Source organism: Castor canadensis, chromosome 4 (assembly GCF_047511655.1).
Source record: "Castor canadensis chromosome 4, mCasCan1.hap1v2, whole genome shotgun sequence".
NCBI classification, from domain to species: Eukaryota; Metazoa; Chordata; class Mammalia; order Rodentia; family Castoridae; genus Castor; species Castor canadensis.
Window position 1 is genome coordinate 18,628,076 of NC_133389.1, and position 20,125 is coordinate 18,648,200.

General features: G+C 43.0%; 1 protein-coding gene across 27 annotated transcripts in view; it reads right to left on the reverse strand.

Annotated features, from left to right (window-relative positions):
- Positions 1-713: 713 nt before the first annotated feature.
- Positions 714-20,125, reverse strand: part of Znf532 (zinc finger protein 532) — a 111,250-nt gene continuing 91,838 nt past the window's right edge. For all 27 annotated transcript variants that reach the window (XM_074069725.1, XM_074069715.1, XM_074069721.1 and 24 more), the window contains 3 exons: positions 6,130-6,242; positions 4,649-4,796; positions 714-3,170 (listed from right to left, as the gene is read on the reverse strand). In XM_074069725.1, the coding sequence (XP_073925826.1) occupies positions 2,676-3,170; positions 4,649-4,796; positions 6,130-6,242 (756 nt within the window). In that variant the 3' untranslated portion in view covers positions 714-2,675. The remainder of the gene's footprint in view (positions 3,171-4,648; positions 4,797-6,129; positions 6,243-20,125) is intronic.

Sequence of the window (20,125 nt, forward strand, 5' to 3'; positions counted from 1 at the left end):
CACTGCCATTAACTCCTCTGGTCATGTCACTCTTACCAAATAACTCATTTTTTAACTATCAAGGTTTTATAACTTGGCCTAAGCCAATTCTTCCAGCCTCAGCCCCTATCTCTTCACTACAAAATGGCTTCCTAAGAACTTAACTGTGCATGCCCCACAGGATCTTGCCTTTGGTCTTATGATCCTTTCTTAAATGCCCACCCCTAGTGTATACCATTAGTGAAGGATAGGCAGAGTGTAAGCCTAACACATGGATTCTTGCTCAGCTTTGTCTATGTTAGCCCCAAGTATTCATGGCTTTCCTTAATGGCTAAGAATTTCCCACAGAAACCTTTCCCATTGCTTTGTATTCCCTCTTTCTGGAACTTGTGTTAAACCTAAGTTGGATCTCATTTTATCCTTTCTGACTTCTATTTCATAGATTCCGCCTCCTTGAACCGCTGTGCTGTATCCCAGATAATCTTCCCCAAGATCTGTCTTCTAGTTCACCAATCCTGTCTTCAGAAGAGCTGACCATCCAGGTCTCCCTCCAGTCTGGGTTTTAGTTGCTTCATGTTGGACCTCTGGGCATTTAAAAAACCTTTCTTATACCTTCAATCAAGCGTTTAACAGATGTTAACTCCATATTATCAGGCATTGCTGAGTATTTAAAAGTAGAAAGACTTTGAGGTTATCTGACAGAAGTTACAGTGCCAAAAACAAAAGCTCTTACATCAGATTTTACACATACTTTTTATTCGTTGAATAAATGAATATTTGTCAATATGTACATAACCACAAAGAGCGAGCACTAGATTTAGAGCAAAATATTTGGGTTCTAATACACAAAGCCACTTACCAGGTACGAGGGCTTAGGCAAAGAACTTAATCGGAGCTCAGCTTCCTCAACTGTAAAACTAGGCTGTACAGACCTGTGTGGCCAGGTTTATTGCAAGGTTCAAATGCAGAAACACATGAAAGTGCCATGAATACAACTCAGAGCAATACAATATAACAAGTAACAGCAATTGAATTTCAAGTTGAGGAATACTTGATCAACGCCCTTGGATTGTACCGATGTATGATGGGGCCAACAAGAAAGTGACAGAAGAGCTGGTTATGGATGGGAACGGACATGCCATTCTTGTGAGTGGAAGAATTCTGCAATATTCTGTAGCTTGTTCTGGCAATCCATCACTTCTTAAACTCCACAAAGAAGTCAGACCCATCATCAATAACTCTCTCACAGAAGCACAAGGGCTTTATTTACATGTGAAATGTGTTTAATACAGTCATGATGGATGGTGCATACACCTGACAGCAGCAAGACCTCTCAAGGAACTGAACATTGACTACAGCCTATCATGCAAGTATCTACATATACACAAAAGAATTTCTCTTCTTAGAAAAAAAAAGTACAAAACATGTTCAGGGATAAGTACAAGATATAAAATGCAAAAGAAAACACAAAACAAAAACCAAAAAAAAAAAAGTAACTCCCCCCAGAGAACTATAAATGAAAGGACAGAACACCCCTGCAGTACTTGGCTAAGCAGAAGCGTGGGCGGGAGCAACACTACTGAAATGACTGAATGAAAGCCAGTGGCTTGGTGTTTCCTCTGATGGCCAATTGCAGAATGCAGGCTGCTGCATTGGTAGGTTGTGCATCCCAAATCTAAGTACAGGATGTTTGGCAATAGCACCCGTAACAGGAAATGCCAACTGTGTAGACGGCAAAGGGTTAAGTCAACTGGGACTGTTTTTTTGTTTTTTTTTTCCTGTCAAGAGCCAGAGAAATACTTGATATTCTTAGTTGTGTCTTTGTAAGAGTTAATAAGTTACATGACAAGAACCTGACTAGGCAGCTACAGGTAACTAGAGATTCGTAACATTTACAGTAGTCCAGCCCTTTCCTAGCTTTATCTCCTTGTGCTCTTAAGTCAGTCTTGCAAATCTGCCGAGAAAACCACCAGCCCTGCTTTTCCCCCTCGGCAAGTCCCTTCCCCATTCCTGAAGATGGAATTAAGGAAATCCACATTCCTTACCGGATTCCCAACTCTGGGGACAGAAGGGACCTGCAAGGCTGCTTTAACCATCACTCGGCATGGCCTGACCTGAAGCCAGGCCCACACCGAAGTGCAGGGTCCCAGTCGTGCCCTGGCTCCTGAAGCAGGCACGCTGAGGGTGGTGCTAAGACACTTAAAAGTTTCTAGTGTTGTGAGACCCACAATCACCTACAATTTATGTAGTGAATTCTAAAAATTAAAAACACTAAAAAAGGCATTATGTTAGCCTGTAATTAGTTAACCCATTCAAATCTGTAACATACAAAACGGTTTGTGTGAATTCAGGAACTGTCCCTGTCACTAAGAACTCTGTTTTAAAGAAACAGTACAAAAAGAAAAACTCTAACCCAAAAAAACACAAAAAACGTTTTCCACTAAATACTGATACAAACATGTAACAAAGAGTATAAAAAGTTATCATTTTAAATATGTACAAACTCTTTTAAACTCAAATAGTGTCTTAATACTTATGGGATACATCTGAGGAGGTGAGGAGGGTACATGAAAGGGAGTACATTGCAACAGCCTAGACAGTACTGTTAACTCTGTTATACTGCAAACTTTTTATAACAAAAACGTCTTATTTTTACTTCAGTGTGGACGGGGATTTTCCTGATGGGATGTCCGTGGCTATTTCTCAGCTGAGCTCATTCTTTTGGATTTAATGAAGGCCATGCCGTGTGTCCGCATGTGAGTGTTTAAGGCAGCTTCCGTCTCAAAAGTCTTGGCGCACACTTTGCACTTTCTGTCTGACGCTGCGCTGTCGGCAGCCTCGTCCTCGGGGCTGGGTTTGTTCTCCTGTTGGCTGTCTTCCCCGGCCCCGTTCTGCGTGGACACGGGCTGAGGTTCCTTCAACTTGTGCACGATGAAGAGGTGCCTGGACAGGGAGACGTGGGACGTGTAGCACAGGCCGCACTCCCGGCACTGGTACGAGGAGCCGTCCGACTTGTGCTGAGGAATGTGTTCGTGGAACTGCAGCAGGTTTTCAGTGGTGAACCCGCACACTGCACACTTGTGAACCTTGAAGACGTTGATCTTCAGCTTTTTCAGTGGCTGAGTGATGGCTCCTCTGGGAGGCCGGAACTCTAGAACTGGTTCTTCCAACTTGCGCTTGGGACTGGGAACCTTCGAGGAAAAAAATAAGACAAATGACACACCTGAAGACTGGTCTGATGTATGGCTGATGAACGAATGCCTTTGGGACTGCAAGGAGAGCACATACCAAATGCTGTGGGATTTGGGTGCACTCTTAAAGCTGTAAGTTTGCTCCCTACTGGTGGTTCACCCCCACCCTACAAATGGAACCAAGTTTCCACATCCTTAGTTGTCACATCAGCCAAAGGTACACAGCAGCAGACAAAGGACCTCCTGTTTCAGTGGAGCCAGATAAACCAAACCAGACCAAGGAATTCAGAGCCCACAACACCCAAGGAACTTAGCAGGGCCCAGGGAGGGCCTGCATGGAACAGAGTGGGAGTTGTTAGGTGATGTAGTGTGGTCAGGAAGGGCCATGGTGACAAATGATGTGTGGACCAGAGCTAGAGACAGTAAGGGGAAGTGTTACGGACACAGGAAGTCAAGTGCCAAGGCCTCAGAGGGAGCAAGTTTGTGTGTTTGGAGAGAACAGAGCCACTAAAGGAGCTGGGACAGAGTGGCTCCAGATGCAGCAGTCTAGGTCTGAGGGACACAGGGGGTAGGGGACCGGAGAGAGACCTGTGGAAGAGCACCTCGGGGGCTTTGCTCTCACTATGAGTAAGGGGGCAGGCGCTTAGGTCCTTAGCAAGGTCCACATAGCCTATCACCTACTGCCACCACCCACAACCATCCTGTCCAGCCTTGCCGTGCCACCACTTCCATGCTGGATCTGCCTTTCTCCTTCCATCCCTACCCACATCAAATCTCCTCGCCTCCTCTCTACCCTGTTGTCCAGTTCCTCTGGGTCCCTATGGCACCTCTCTCATACTTTTTCCACCCTAAGCTAGCCTTCAACTTCCTGTAGGGAAGGATTGTGTCTTCATGTGACACAGTCTGACTTGTATTCTGATGAGGTTCTACTTGATAATGAACTCCATGAGGGCATTTTTGGAAACTGCTTTTATCCAGGTAACTTCTAGCCAGCAGTGGATGCTGAATGGTGGCTTCTCTACCTCCAACGGCACTTGGTCTATTACATTGCCTTCTACAGGCGTATGTACAGACCATCAACTGACTGAAGTGTGCTACCCACTGATATAAGAATAAGGCACAAGCACTTACTTGTCACTAGTACCTATCATCACTGATAGGCTGCTAAAACAAGAATCTAGGTTTAATACATTCCTCTGGTTGAGAGACAACTTCCCTAAGTCAACATAAAATTTGTAAGTTACATATGCAAGGAGATCCGTAAGCTGGTTTGGGAAGGATACAGAAGACACTTAATAAAGGTTTATCTTTCAGGAGCAGCTGAGAGGTCAGAATGGGTGGAATGGGGCATTATTTTATACCTCTGTGTGTGGTCTGAATGTTTTAAACTATGTAATTGCACAAAAACGTAGGTGAAGAGAATGAAAGGGCAAGCAAGTCAAGCAGCTTCACTGTAAGGAAAGAGTGTGATGGTTGACCTTGGTATCTTCCTTTACTTCTGCCTCCTCCTCATTGGTAGCTTCAGTCATCTCTTTCACATCAGGATCCTTGATCCCATGCATCAGCTGGATGTGCTTCTCTAGCATCAGCCGCTTGGTGAAGGTCCGCCGGGAGTCTGGGCAGTGCCTGCGGAGGGAAACCATGCTGACAGCAGTTCCCCAGAGCACACTCACTGCTGGGGGCTGTGCCAGCCAGCACAACACAGCACAGTCACCAGTCAACAGGGCTCCAAGCAAAATAAGCAATGTTGCTATGACTCACATGTCCCAGTTTTGTGAAAAAACACTCCCCTGGGGCTTTGTAAAAGCTCTATAGGTTTTTGTGTCCTCATAGGACCAGCCTAATTTGGTTCACAGGGAATATTTACTTTCTAGGGTTAGATATAGTGAGATTGACCTGTAATTCCAGATGACCTTAATTTTAAAATGCAGAATATTAAATTTCCAAAGTTTTCTTCACGACTCAGAATCCCATCAGAATTTATATCACGATGGATGCTTCAAGCTGAAGACAGCCCCATCTCACTGTCCTTATGTTAATCATCCCTGTCAAGTGACAAGACGGAGCCAGAGCACTCATCAAAACACATGCAACATATGTGTTTACAATCACAGTGCTTGAAAACATTTGCTCATCCAGTACATTAAAATGCAGAAAATGTAAATAATTAACCTGTCTTGGACATCTGTGAAGTTTTACAGATTAGGAAGGTAGCTTCTGTAAACTGGGCCAAAAACAGGTTACGGGAAGCTAACGACCATGAAGTGCGTAGAGGCTGGACGGCAGACGTGAAGAGTACCGTTGCAGTGAAGGGGATGAAAAACATCTCACCGTCTGACTCAGAACCACATTTGAGACCTTCAAAAGGCTTAGAGGGTTCTGTAGTGACAGGTCCCAAACTCTGACGACTTCACATTAGAGACCCTCTGAGGGGCAGCAGCAAAAGCCAGCCACAGCCCCTACCCCTCACGATGAATGTTCTCAATTGTAAAATTGTTTTGCTGGTAGTAAATTAGCTAAAAAATCCCAGTATTTCACTGCCCTACAGTGATCTCATAGGGAAAGAAACAAAACCCATCAGTGAAGGCTTGTGCTGGGGCTGCCTCCTTTTCCGTCTTCTTAGCTCAGGGCATTCTTCTATAATCTGATCGTTTTATTCAATCTCAATGCATGCAACATTCTCATCTCACCAAATCACTTCCACTTCCATTTCCTTCCTGCATTGTCCTACCCAGGTTCATGACTGTCATCCCCAAGGCCCACAGAAGATTGCCAGCCTCAGGGCCCTGGAGTTCTGTCTCTCAGGAGAAGGGCCTTGGTATGACAGAACCACATTTTTGACCTTGGAAAGGTTTACAGGATTCTGTAGTGGAGTGGAGGAGGAGGAACCAAAGGAAAATGGCATCAAGATATTCGACAGTCCTTTCACTGTGCTTCTGTGTTAGAAACTATGACTTACGAGCAGGTGTAGACTTTCCTGATGCCTTTGTGCTTGATCCGATTATGACGGCACAGGCTGTGCGAGGAGCTGAAGGACTTGTCACACTGGCGGCAAGGGTGCTTCTTCATTTGCTGTGTCAGGAGAGGAGAGAAGGCCACTTAAGACAGCGAAGATTACACTTTTTTTTTTTTTTGCGGGGGTGCAGGCGGTGCTGGGGGATCAACCCAAGGCTTCACACATGCTAGGCAAGCACTCCATCACTAAGCTCCACCCCAGACCTAGAAACATCATAAAAAGTAGGAACTCCTGTAATGGCGTAAGTTTAATAGCAGTTACTTAGGAGCACAGTAACAAAACCAGAAGGTTCTTTTTTAAAATGAAGTTAAAATTGGAGGGCTGTGCTGAATTATCCATGATAATTCAGATGATTTCAGGAGGATGGGGAAAACTAATCATGAGAGTAAAAGATTACATTTTTCTAACCAAAATACTTTTTTGTATAACAAAATATCCAGGTATTTATAGTAGAAAATATTACACAAATTATTTTAAAAAGAACCAAATGCTATTATTTTAAAAGCAGACAATACAGGAAAACATATCAATTTGGTAAGTAGTAAATGAAAGAATTACTTCATTTGTTGTAAACAGAAAAAATATGCTGTCTTTTCCAGTGTGTCATGTTAAATTACATCCCTGGCTGATTTTGAACATTTTAAAACTTTACTCTTCACTGATTAAGTAATCACTCATTAAGAGGGAAGGCTTTTCTAGAAGGCATAGAGCCATTTGGTTATCTCAGGAATGTCAAACTTCAAAAAGCCACTTTCGGCGGGGGGGGGGGGGGGGGGGGCTGCCTCTTGGTATGTTTTGGGTGTATGTGAGTGAGAGAAAAAGAGAGAGTTTATATATTTAACTGTGACATATATCAAGTAGGTAAAAATAACTTTTTTCATATTTGAAAGTTTCCTACTTTGACTAACACACAGTTATGTTAATTAACCGTGTTTCCATGCAGAACCTTTGAAGTGAATCGGTGGCTTACTTTAAAACAAATTCTTTGAGTATGATATGCATCAAGCAGTCTGGAAACAAACAATACCGTATCACAAGGAAATTAGACCATAAGAGCTGCCAATCTCATGAATGGAACAAGATTTGACTTGAACCCTCATTAAAAATAAGGCTGAGTGCAAATCAGTTCTTGTGTGAGATATAGCATTTCTATTCTTGGCAGTAAGAAGAGATAAGTAAGCAATGGTAAGACAGCGATTAAGAAATAGTATTTTAAAAAACTTTTAGCATGTCTGTATTTAAACTGGCAAGCAAACCTCGTTACATGGTGAGAGTCTGGCTCTACAGAACCAGAGTTGGATTGACACCATCTCTACCAGGATCATGTGATCCTCAACTGTGAGGCACCTTCCTTGAGGATAACAGAAAGACCAGGGACACTTAAGGTAAAAAGACACAGAAAAATCACTCAGTAAGCATTCTTCTACTATACTACTGTATACTGCTGTATACATGTAACTACAGTTACATATCCAAGTTTCCTTTTAAGAAAATGGAAAATTGTCTTTTTATAAAGCAAATCAGCCTGGTAAGTATTCAAAAGGGCCTTGAACCCAGATAACCCAGATAACGGCAAGGCAGGAATTTTTATCTCCATGTTAAAATTAATTTGTACCAATGCTTTGTTTTCCTAAGCATGTCAATTAGAGGCAGAGAAAAGAACAAAGCTATATCCAGTTATTGCCTTGGAAACACTGCTGTCTCCTACAGGAAATCCTTCATAAAGAGGTTTGATCACACAAAGTAGACATCAGTAATCCCTAGTCTACTTACGTAGCCAAAGATGAATAGATGCACGAGTCTTTATTATAATAAAGCCTGAAGAACAGAATCATGAATATCTAATCCCTTGTTAGGTTTTTCCATGTACACACACACACACACACACACACACACACACGTATGAAAATGATCGACAATATTAAGATTGACCCAAAACATAAGCCATCTTTCTAAAAACAAAAGTCAATTTTGGCAAATAATTCTAACACATGCTGAGAACAGAAATATGTCTTTCTAGTAATATAACAAGGCAAGAGGACCCAGAGAAAGGGGAATTGAACTTTCTCTTAAGGTGAAGGGTTTAATATCCCATTTTTGTGCAGTTATATTAATATGAAACCAAAGTTCAAATAAAGAAATGCCAGTGAGGAAACCCTTGGCAAGTCATAAATGAGGAGCAGCTTAGCTAAGTCCATTCCTGCAGTGCTGACAAGGCAGGAGGCATCTTCCCCTCCCTTATCTTCAGGAAAACACATAGAACTGAGCTGTGCAATCCCAAAACAACAAAGCAAAGCTTCAACTTTACTGGTGATAAGAAAATGAGGTTTAAATGCTGGTTTCTAGATCCAGCCTGCCAGATTTGCATACTCAACAAGACAAGTGACTTTCTTCTTCTTTGCTAAACTTCAAATCCTTATTCAAAGGTGTGTTAGCTGATTGTCTTCATAAGTTTTATCCTCAATACTATGAGTTCATAACTGCTACTTTATGACACAGATAACTTTTATAAGTCAAAAGAAAATGGAAGAACAGGCTGGGCATGGTGTTGCATACATGTAATCTCAGTACTTGGGAGGCTGAGGCAGGAGGATCTCAAGTTTGAGGCCAGCTTGGGCTACATAGCAAGACCCTATTTTGATAGGGAAGGGGAGGGGAGAGGAGTAGAGGGGAGGTAAGAGGAAAGGAAAAAGAAAGGAAACAGAGTGTGAGTGAAGTGTAAAATCTGTTTCTCAGATTTTTAAGGCCATTTGCCTTAAAATCCAAAGTAGTAGAGACCGATTCTGAGGAGGCAGGGCTCCAAGTGGGCTTTTTATAGTTGAATAATCAGAATTGCAGCCTGCCTTCTCACTCATTTCTGAGTTATTCTGTTTGTTGTTAAATGGCACTCTTTAAGAAATAGCTAATAAGCCACATAAAACTTTAGAGTAAGATATCAAATAGGATGAACACTAGAGAACCCCCCTAGACTTCACCCCTAATCTCTAGCTCTGGTGCCCTGTTTTCCCTGCTTTCAGGGAACCTCTTCCAGTTCTAACCCTGCCTGGGCTGCAGCTGGCCCTTGGAGAGGGTGTCTGGGCTTGTCATGGGCACTCCCACAATCGCACATTCCCCTTCTGCTGAACAAGTCCCCGCTTGTCTCTTTGCTTACAGGCTTGCTTATGTTGACTTTGAGGAAGTGAGAGGAACACACCTTTACATGTACATCTGGAGAGACAGACACTATACCATTTCCTGAGAGTCCTACTTCACCTCCATGAGGCACCACCTTGCACGTAATGCAAGAGCCTCCCTAACACCAGCAAACACCCAGAAACATCCACACACCTACAATTAAAGTGCATATGATTATTCTCACCCATGCTGACACAAGCCTTTCAGCTCTGTCATAACATGCTACGAAAAAGGAAAAGCCAAGCCAATTCCATAAATTAGATGTACCATAGCAGTAGTCCTTCAGAAATCAACTTCTAAACTCTAAAGCCTTCCATTTGGGATCTAGTCTACATTACACAACAGTACCCCACTCTCCACCCCAAGTCTCCCAAAGGCTGTCTGAAACTTCGGATAGTACTGAAGCCCATAATATACAGTGCTCTTTCCCACAGAGGTGCTCCTTGCCTTCCAATAGGTTACATCACACTTAGCCCATCAGAAGTGGAAAACACACTTAATACCCCGACAAACCCATTACAAAGTTAAAAAACTGTAAGTCAAACCACTATATGTGGAGGACCGTCTATACAGATATACCTATGACAGTTTAAGAACAGTAAGATTAACTAATAAAAATAGAATAATTACAATATAGTATAATGAAAGTCGTGTGTGTGTAGTCTCTCTCTCTTTCTCTCTCTCAAAAGATCTCATTGTACTTTTAGCTTTCACTTTAATGAAGCACTTTATGGCTTCTTTTTGGCATATTTGAATTGACAGTAATGCTACTCTTACACTTTGGGGCCACAATTAGTAAAATAAGGGCTATTTGAACACCAGCACTGCAATACTGTAATTAGATGATCTGATGACCAAGACAGTGACGAGTGGTGGGGAGTATAAACAGACTGGCAATGCTAGAAAAGGGATGATTTAATTCCTGGGTGGGACAAGTAGGACAGCACATCTTGCCATGCTACTCAGAATGGCCCACAACTTAAAACTTACTTCTGGAATTTTCCATTTAGTATTTTCATATCACAGTTGACCACAAGTAACTGAAAGCACAGAAAGGGAAACCGTGGATGGGGGGAGGAGGAGGGCTGCTGTACTTGTATAAAGCAACTTTAAGACATGAGATTTACTAAGGGGAGTGGGGAAAGAGGGACAATAATGGAGGGGATGAACCAAACTGGGGTATAATATATGTACATATGGAAATATCACAATGAAACTTCCTGTACAAATATCATATGCTAATAAAATGTTTTTAAAAAGATATGAGACTTACTAATTACAGGTAGCAAGGTAGGTTGTTTGGATCTTTGAACCGTGTGAACGTGCAAAGTTTTTCTTGGTCTGTTGCTTTGGTTAGGATCACTGAGGTGGTTTATGCAATGTAAAATTCATCCCTTTTAAACCGTAGTTCTAAGAGTTTGATGGATGGGCACATTCCCATCTGTCATCTAAGTGGAAACCCACAGTATAGCAAGTGCTTTCTGGGTCTGCTTCCTTCATCCAGCATAACTCATTGATAATTCAGCTGTCTGCTGTAGAGAGGGACCCTAGTGTATTGGATAGACTCCAGTTTAGTGAGAGATATTTACTAGAAATGACACTTAGTTGTTTCCAGTTTGGGAGAAATAATAAAACCATAGTCAACATTAGTATTAAAGTTAAAAAATTAATTAACAGCTAAAGCATCTACTTATAGTGTACCTGACCTTGACATGTTTTGTTTTTTAAAGGAACGTTTGGGACTTTTTCAGCCCTCCATAAGCTCCTTGAGAGCAGAAGCTGTTACTCACTCATCTCTGTATCCTTCATTTTCAGTATTCAGAGATTATTTACTGTGTACATAAATGAGTATATAAAAGAAATAACTGAGCATACAATTATCCATTAGAAAAATATCAGTAGATTCTACCAAGTAATCACAGGGTAACAAACAAAGTGCTGAACACAGAGTAGGCAGTGCTTATTTTTAGGAAACCAGGTGAGACATGACTGTGTTAAATACTGATAAGACAGGTGAGAGACGAGTAGATGTGCAAGGAAGCGGGAAGGGCTCAGGCAGAAGAACAACATCTCTTCCTGCATGGTTGAAGCTGAGGCCCCATCTGTCCCTAGACAGGTGCAAAGCTTATTAAAATCAGTGGTAGGTGGAGAGAAAAGGACCAGGAAATTGAAGGAATTCCTACCCAGCAGCTTCTGGTTCCAATATGAAGTACATCTGACACATGTAAACTCTGTGGCCTTCATTCTCATTCAGTCTCAATCAATCTCTCTGTCTATTTGTCTTTCTCTCTCTTTCTCTCTCATAAAAGTAATAAATACTTACTGCAAGGTAAAACAGAATAAAGATGGCTTCCAGCCTCAACCATCCAACCACTGTCAATTTCTAGCATTTCTGATATACATATTTGTTTGTAAAGCACACACATCTACATATTTTAAAATTTCTTTCCTAATGAGTACAAAGTATCCCACTACATAAATGGGCCATAATTTAACTAACAGAAATTAACCGTTTGGATAGTTTCAACATCTTGATAATTACAGATACACATTTCTACAGTCAAACGATTATTCCTGAAAGTCATCTGTCTAGCTTAGAAGCTGTGAAAATTTTCAAGTTGTTGATATCCCTCACCAAAATACCTTCAAATCCCATTGACAATGTGAGTCAGTGCTTGTTCACTCAGAGTTACCAGCCTGGGTCTCCATTCTTCAACCCTGCTGAAGTGATTAGTAAAATAGATTTCACTTTCTTCCCCATGCCTAGTGATGTGGAAGGCCCATCCATGTACTCTTTCGCCATTTGCATTTCTTGGGTGCACTGACCAATTGTGTCCTTTATGCAATTTTCTGTGGAGCAAGGGAAGGAAAGAAGGTAGGTCAGAGGAAGACTGGAAGACCTGGGGAGGTCGTGGTGAAAGCTGGAGACCATTCATGTGTGTGACAAGACACAGAGGGTTTGGATGGAAGGGTCACATGGCTGACATATGCTAGATGGTCATCCTGGCCACCAGTCTGGAAGCTGGGAAAGCAGTGTGGAGGCTGTCTCACAATAATCCAGGGAGAGGTTAGTGCCCTGGCCTTGGAAAGTGGAGGAGGTCATGCTAAATAGAAGAGAGTTACTGGTAGGGTCTGAGGTCTGCAAGCTAACTGCAGGAGATAGAAGGGAGACAAAAGGGGTTAAGCATCATTCCACATTCTGGTGCTGCAAGAAAGTCACCAGTTACTAATTAGGAACAACGCAGTAAAAAGTAGGGTTAGGGATGGAGAAAAACCAAGGCTTATACCCTTGCCTAGCATATGGGAGGGCCTGGGCTTAATCGCCAGTGCCACAGAAGAGTTACATTTTGGATATACTAACTTTGAGGCCCATTGAAGAGATAGGCAGAATTAGGTGATTAGATTCAAGCCTGAAACTTTGAAGAGAAGTCCCAGTCAGAGACACAAAGCTGGAGGCCACCAGGACCTAAGTTACACACTTGGGTGAGAACCTTGCGTGAGCAAACAGACACTGGATGGGCAGGAAAGACTGAGGAGCAGCTATCAATAAAGTGTGGGGAGAACCAAGAGAACAGAAGGCTTTAGCAATAATCATTTTAAGAAGGACCTGAGGACGACTGCTTCCAACAGAACAAGTATGAGAACAACTGAGAAAGCCAGGACACCTCCATGGGACAGTACTAACAGGATGGGAAGGCCAGGGCCTACCTGGGAGGGCGAGGGGGCAGGAAGACAGAAAACTACATAAGGGAGACTGGCTATGAAGGAAGAAGTAAGCAAAGATGCAGGCGAGAAATACCAAGAGTTGTTGTGACATCCCTAGATGGCCAACAAGGGGTTAGAGGGGACAGTCACCCTCAGAGTGGAAGAGGGCGAGTGTGTATATCTACATGTAGCAGGGTTTTCACAGCCAGCTCTCCTCAGGTGTACCAAAAACCCAAACTTCCTGCTTTTGAGACTGCCCATGAGCTACTGAGGATAAGGACACGTTCCTTCGAGAAATAACCTTCCTTCTGCCTGAGGTCCATCCAACCCTTTCCAGTGTCAGGCCAGCTCAGCTTTGTGGGGAGCCTTGCTGACCTCTGCAGCCACCACGGTCCTTCCTACTCTCATTCACACTCCACATCCGGAACAAAACAGTGGAAATGCACATCTTGATGGTTGCTTCTCTGCCTAAAACTCTTCTGCTGCACTTGACAGCTTTAAGGAGCAAGGCCCCTGGACTTGCCCCCTCCCCAGTCCCAAACTCCCTTGCATGCTTTCAGAACACCATGCCCAGTAGTCACTGACTGCCTTTGTGGTGTCTGCACATGATGCTTTTCTTTCAGCTGCTCAGCATCCAGGCAAACTCCTCCTATGCATCCTTCAACATAGCTCTGGCTAATGGCTTTTCTGTGAAGCCTTCCCAGGCCCTGCCCAACCCTGTGAGACAGTGACCTTCAAGTCTCTGCTTCCTTGTGCTCTTCCTGTATCACACTGAATTTTAATTTTTAATTCTGTGTCTACTGACCTCTTTGAAAGCTGAACTATATTTTATTGTTCACGCTAGTCACGGGGCTTCAACAGGCAGCAAGATGAAATCTGAATTAGAAGCAGCTCACATTTAGCAATTAATTATTTATATACCTCCTTGTTGCATCCTTGAAGATGTTCAACTCTTGAAAGTAGTTTAAGCTTTCAAAACCTTTATGTTTTCTCTTTCAACCAAACAGTAAGTTTCTGTAGGGCATAGCTTTATTGAGCCTCCTCATAGCAAATACAATGCAATTTGGTAAACATTTACCAAATAAAACAGACTGGTATATACAAAAGAAAAATATGCTTAAAATTTAAGAATTCCCAGGGTAGGAACGAATGGCCTGTTTTTAGTTTCAGATTTGTACACTTACCTATAATATGTGAATACCAAGAAAGAAGAAAACAGAGGAAGAAGAGAAAAGAAGGAAAGGGGGAAAAAAGAGGAAAAGAAAGACAGGATGAGCTTCCCTACTCTGAAACCCAACCAGGACAGTCTATACAAATTCAAAAGTACAAAAAGATCTGAAATCTGAAACACACTTCTGGTCCCAAACATTTTGAATAAGGGATACTCAACCAATAGTATGGACTGGTACACTGAGCAGGTTTTTAAAAAATCTACAATATGTCCCCTCTAAAATAAATTAGCTTTTCTAGAAAATAGAAATGCATTGAGGTTGTATATTATACTTTAATAAAGTTGACATTTTAAAAATTCACTCGAAAATGAAATAGAAGCATACTTCTTTAGCAGTACTGGGGTTTGAACTTGGGCCTTGAGCTCTACTGCTTGAGCCATACCTTCAGTCCCATTTACTTTAGTTATTTTTTAGAGGGTGCCCTGACCTTTATTGTTGGAGCAAGCCTGGACTCTAATCCTCCTACCTATGCTTCCTGAGCATTTGGGATACCAAAGGTATATGACCATATCTAGCTTGTTCTTTGAAGGAGGGTCTTGCTAACTTTCTTTTGCCTGCCCACCCCCCTTGCTTGTCTCAAACTGTGATCCTCTTATTTCTGCATCCCAGCACAGTCTTAAGTAAACAAAAGTTATAATTTTCACTCAGGATCAAGTTCTACATTAGGATAAATAAAAAACTAATGTTTCATAGGTATTAAACGTTCTCATTTCTTCCTGTTAGGTCTGGATATAGTTCTATGTACTCACAAAACTAGAAGGCTTTTGCTCCTGTTATATAAATATTACTTCCAGTAATATATGGTAAGTGACAGGAATTAAGCCTGCTTACCCAAGTCACCCTGGCTGTCTTAGCAAATGATCCTTTACACAGACAAGTAGGCTGTCCCTGAAGTTCAGAGCACTGTGGATCATAAATTCTGAAGTCCTTGCTGAGAGAATTCCACATCGAGGGCCCTGGTGAAATGTTCCAGTTCCAACTTCACTATATACAAGAATAGACCAAGAAGCATATTTTGCACAGGAAACACAAGCCACCTACACATGAAAGCTTCAAGAGATATAATTTGAGTACTAAAATTAATCATGACACCCGGGTTTCTGCAAATTGGAACTGAGTGGTTCTGGGGAAAAAGCTGGGAACAGAGTATGAATTTAAACCACGATAACCTATATTTTTCTGTACAGGTCCAGTGAGTAAACACATCAGGCTTTGCAGGCCGCAAAGTTTCTGTGGCAGTTACTCAATTTTACCCTTGTGGTATGAAAACAAGTTAATATAAAAATGAGGAGGCATGGCTGTGGTTCCACAAATTATTTATAAAAACAGGTGGCAGGCCTAGGAGATGTAGTTTACTGGTCCTTAGGTTAAGACCATTGTCTCATGTCCAACAGAAAATAGAAATCTCAATCATGCAGAACAAAACCTACATAACAAAGCAGATAATCAACCTAGGCACAAGTCTCAACTTAAAAAGCTTAAGGGAGGCTTTTCTTGTTTCATATAAGAAGCTCTAAGCAGGTTCCAGGTACCAGCACTATCACTGAGAGGCATGTAGACAGTTGAGGTGACAGCTTTGAAATGGACAGTGCTATTAACAACAATGAAGATGTGCTTGTTGCTATGCTTGTTCAAAACAAAGCAAAGCCAAGTCTCCCAGCTTTCTGGTTTACTAACGACATTGTGCAATTGAAAAATGGTGATGCAACACATGAAGAAATGCACAGTAAGGAAAGATCAACTTCAGGGCGGATGGGAGAGGAACATGTCACTCAGACCAACATCTGACAGTCAGTAATAGAAACAGGAAAGCACTGGAGCTCAGCAATGCCTGCCAGGCACAATGCCTGGTGGAGGTACCATGAGCACACGCCTTCCCATCCTCCCCCTGCTAAGCGAAGGCTGCAAGCAGCAGGGAACTGGGGTTCCTGTTACAGACCTTAAGCAGACCCTGTTGGGGATTCCTGGGCCTCTATCTCCCTACCATAGACTTCAGTACATCTTCATCCACTAACCCTTATTAGGAGGCTCTCACACAGTAAATCCTAACCACTTGTTCCTCCTGATCTTTCATGAGGACATTCACAGAGGACAGGATTGTAGGGGGGCTCAGTGGTAGAATACTTACTTACTCAGCATGTGCCAGACCCCGTGTGCTTACCTGGCATTGCAAAATGAGGTGGGGGAGACAGAGAGGCACCTGCTGCACACTTCCTAAATCTCAAAACATCTGCCAAAGACCACGGAACTATGAAATCCACCCTGATGCCCAATCTCCGGGCTCAGCTTCGTCCCCTCTTCTACTTCAAGAGCTGGTCCATCCTCTGAAATCTTGGTTTCTATAATGTTTGCCTACAGGTGGATGATCGGCCTTTTCTCTCTTATTCCGATTCTCAGAGGGGCCACCAGAAAGAATGCACAGAGACCTTTCCTTCTAATGCAACTTCCCGTATATTTTTTGCCCTTTTGAATTAAAAAGCAAGAAAACTGGAAAAAGACCATTGCAGAAGACTTTTTCCCTCTACAATTGCTAATATTTTGTAAAACAAAAAATATTAGACACAACTTGTTAAATGTTGAAGGCTTAATTAGAATCTAATATTATTCATCTCTTCAAATCAAAAGACATGAATCAATTCTTTTAATTGATTTTTTTAAATCAAATCTGTAAGAAATCTGTTAATAACTTTAAAAGGTAAACAAGCAAGCAAAACTAAAAGTCCAAAAGCGAGCAGCAAAAATGATTCCTGGCAGATGGTTTTCTGTATGACACAGTCCTAGCCTCGCATCTTACAGGGTTTTCCAGCATTCTAAATAAACCGCTGGAATGAGGCCCTGCTGATAGGTACAATCAACTGTCAAATCTGAAGGTGTAAGAAAAAAGAGCTGGTTTCCAAGCGGCCCCAGGAGTATTCCAGGGAGGTGATGTCCCTGTGGAAGAGCAAGCTGCCAACAGCCATGCAGAGGTCCTCTGTGCTCCTGATCCCAACTCAGGAACGAGTGGTTTTGAGGGTATGAGACACTGTCGACCCCCTCTTCCCTTTTGAAACCCCTAGCGCACAGCCTGGGCCTACAGTGGCCTACTGCAGCTAGTGACTCTGACAGACCCATCTCTGCCCACTCCTCACCCCAGGCTCCAGTTCTTCTGCCAAACAAGTGTCTGCTCTCCCTTGCAATGTGGGGTGGCTACTTAAAAGACACACCCCTAAGCTTTGGCACAAGGGCTTTGAACAAAGTCCTGCAGTCCTCCTGGCCTGAAGTTTTCCCATCCACAAACTAAATTGAGTGGGAATCCTTGACCCGGCCCCTCAGTGACCGTACCTGTTATTTTACAATTCCTTATTAAGTCAACCCTGGCCCAAGATGGCCTTTAATTTCCCTTGATGTCCTCATTTGTAGCATGTAAAACTATTTTCTGACCATTTTAGGTTTCAGGGTGATGTCAATTTACAGGCAGGATTTGTGCATTAAATTCTTAAAAGGTATAAATCTGGCCTGCCACTTGGACTTAGGAACAGAATTCCTAAAGAAATTAGAAATGATGGCTACATTCTTGGACAAATCCACATCAGCCACTCCCAGCACTGTGGCAGAGCCACAATCCTGGACCAGCATGACATGGTTTACCACCATTTCCAGAACTGATCCCACACAAAAACAGATCCCAGGCCAAATCTGGCTCTGAAAGATCCGAGGCTCCTCCAGCTCCCCACCTCAGAGGGCTGTAGCCGCTCTATCTGCTAGGGATCTCAGGGATGAGGAGGAGGCCAGGAGCACAGAAGGGACAAGGTCTGAGAAACGATAAGGACGTCATTGGCCTGGAGCTGGGACACAGCAGGGTGAGACACCAAGGCAGCTCCCCATGTGGCGTGCAACACAGCGACAGCAAAACCCAACTTCTAACAAGCTGAAGAGGAGACCTGGGAGCGAGAGCCCCTGCAGCCATGGCAGTGGGAGCAGAGCCAAAGACAAACTGCTCTCTGCCAGGGCAGGTTTCAAGTGCTGTTTCTGATATGGAATGTTCTCAGGCCTGCAAGTCCTGGTGCATTTGGCCAAAGCAGACTATGACAGAGCCAGGCTCCTGTGTTTCCTGTCTCAGCAACAGCCAAGGGAGTCTCCACCCCCTGAGCATCCTAGAGATAAACAGGAAAGGCTTGGGGAGGAAGCCTCTTCCTGGTCTCCAAAATACCAGCAACCCTGCAGGCAGTGCCCTGCGGGCATTCTAATGTCTGTAAACACCTTACTCACTGTGTTTAAGCACCCAGCTTTTTAACCAGTTACTGCTTACACACCTTGTAGGGTACACACTCTTCAATGAGTACTGAGTACTTCATCACAAAGATGCAACCTGGTACCTACACCTGGAGCACTTCAGGTGACAGCTAGTACCTGGTTAGTGAGCCCACATCCATCTAGTCCTTACTAGCAGGCCAGGTAGCCAGGGAAAACCAAAGATATGAGTCTGTGGTTACAAACAGGAGCAAGAGTGGGTGGCTATTGCCAGTCCTTGGTCAGACTAAGGATCCAAACTGTCTTAACTAGTCTAGTCTAGTACTCTATGGAGCCCTTCCACATCTACTGAGCTCTGGCTTTACCTCATCAGGATCACTTGCACCATTTTTTAAATTTTCTTTTTATTATTGTTGTGCAGGGGGTATATTGTGACATTTACAAAAGTTCTTACAATATCTTATAGTTCAATTCACCCCCTCCATCATTCTCTTTTATCCTCCCCTCTCCCCAATTCCTGAAACCGTTTCAACAGGTCTCGTTTTCCCATTTTCATACATGAGTACATAGTATGTCCACCATATTCACCCTCCTACCCCCTTTCCTTATATCTTCCCCTCCCTCCTCACTGGTGCCATTCCCCAGACAAGACCTATGGCAGAAAAACTACAAAGAGGACTGAGTACATGAGGACCTCCCAGGTGCCAGCAGGCACGGTGGGATGTGGAAGCCAGCTGGTGGCCATGAAGAATACACAGGCAAGCAACAAAGGAAGGAGAGGGATTTCCTGGCAAAAGGAACTGACTGAAGTAGCAAAGACAGGGAAGAATAGACATGCAGCCCGATATCACTGGAACATCAGGAATAGATGAGGCAGAGGAGTCTGGCCTTGAACCAAAATCCTATCTCAGCCTCCCAAATGGCTGAAATTATAAGCATGGGCCATTGGTGCCTGGTTTGGGCCTTCCAGATTCTTATTGATGACCTCAAAATAAACAGATGTGCTCAAATAGGTAAACTGAAATTAACTAACATCAAGGCAAATAATTTTTAAGGTAAACTTTTAAAATGGAAGGTAAGGTCCAAGGAAGGGGGGGGAGGGGAAACTTGTGATTCTTCTCTTTTTAATATATAGAAACAGGGATGTAGCTCAGTGGTATAGCACTTGCCCAGCATGCTCAAAGCCCTAGGTTCATCTCCAGGACCACGAAATGAAAATAAAAATAAAAATGTATTTGCTTCTGAGCCAAAGTTATTCTCCAACCTCATCTTAGAGCAGCTTTTACAAGTTCTGCAGTATGAAGAGCTAAGTACCCTAAATAGCTTTTCTCTCACCTGTCAACCAACTTAATTCCTTTACAGAGAATTTCTCAGGGGAAAGACAGGTCAGGGGCGTAGGAAGGAAGGAGTGTGAGTGTGAAGGTATCACAATGATCCAAGAGAAGCTGGAAATAGACTTCACTCCCACCCAAGTCCTACCAGCTGCCCCGGCCCCTACCTCTACAACCACATTCTCAGAAAGACTATTTCCAATGGTGCTTGCGCCCAGGGACCTCCACTGGACTGGGGTCTCCCCCTGCATCTCTCCATGTCTGACT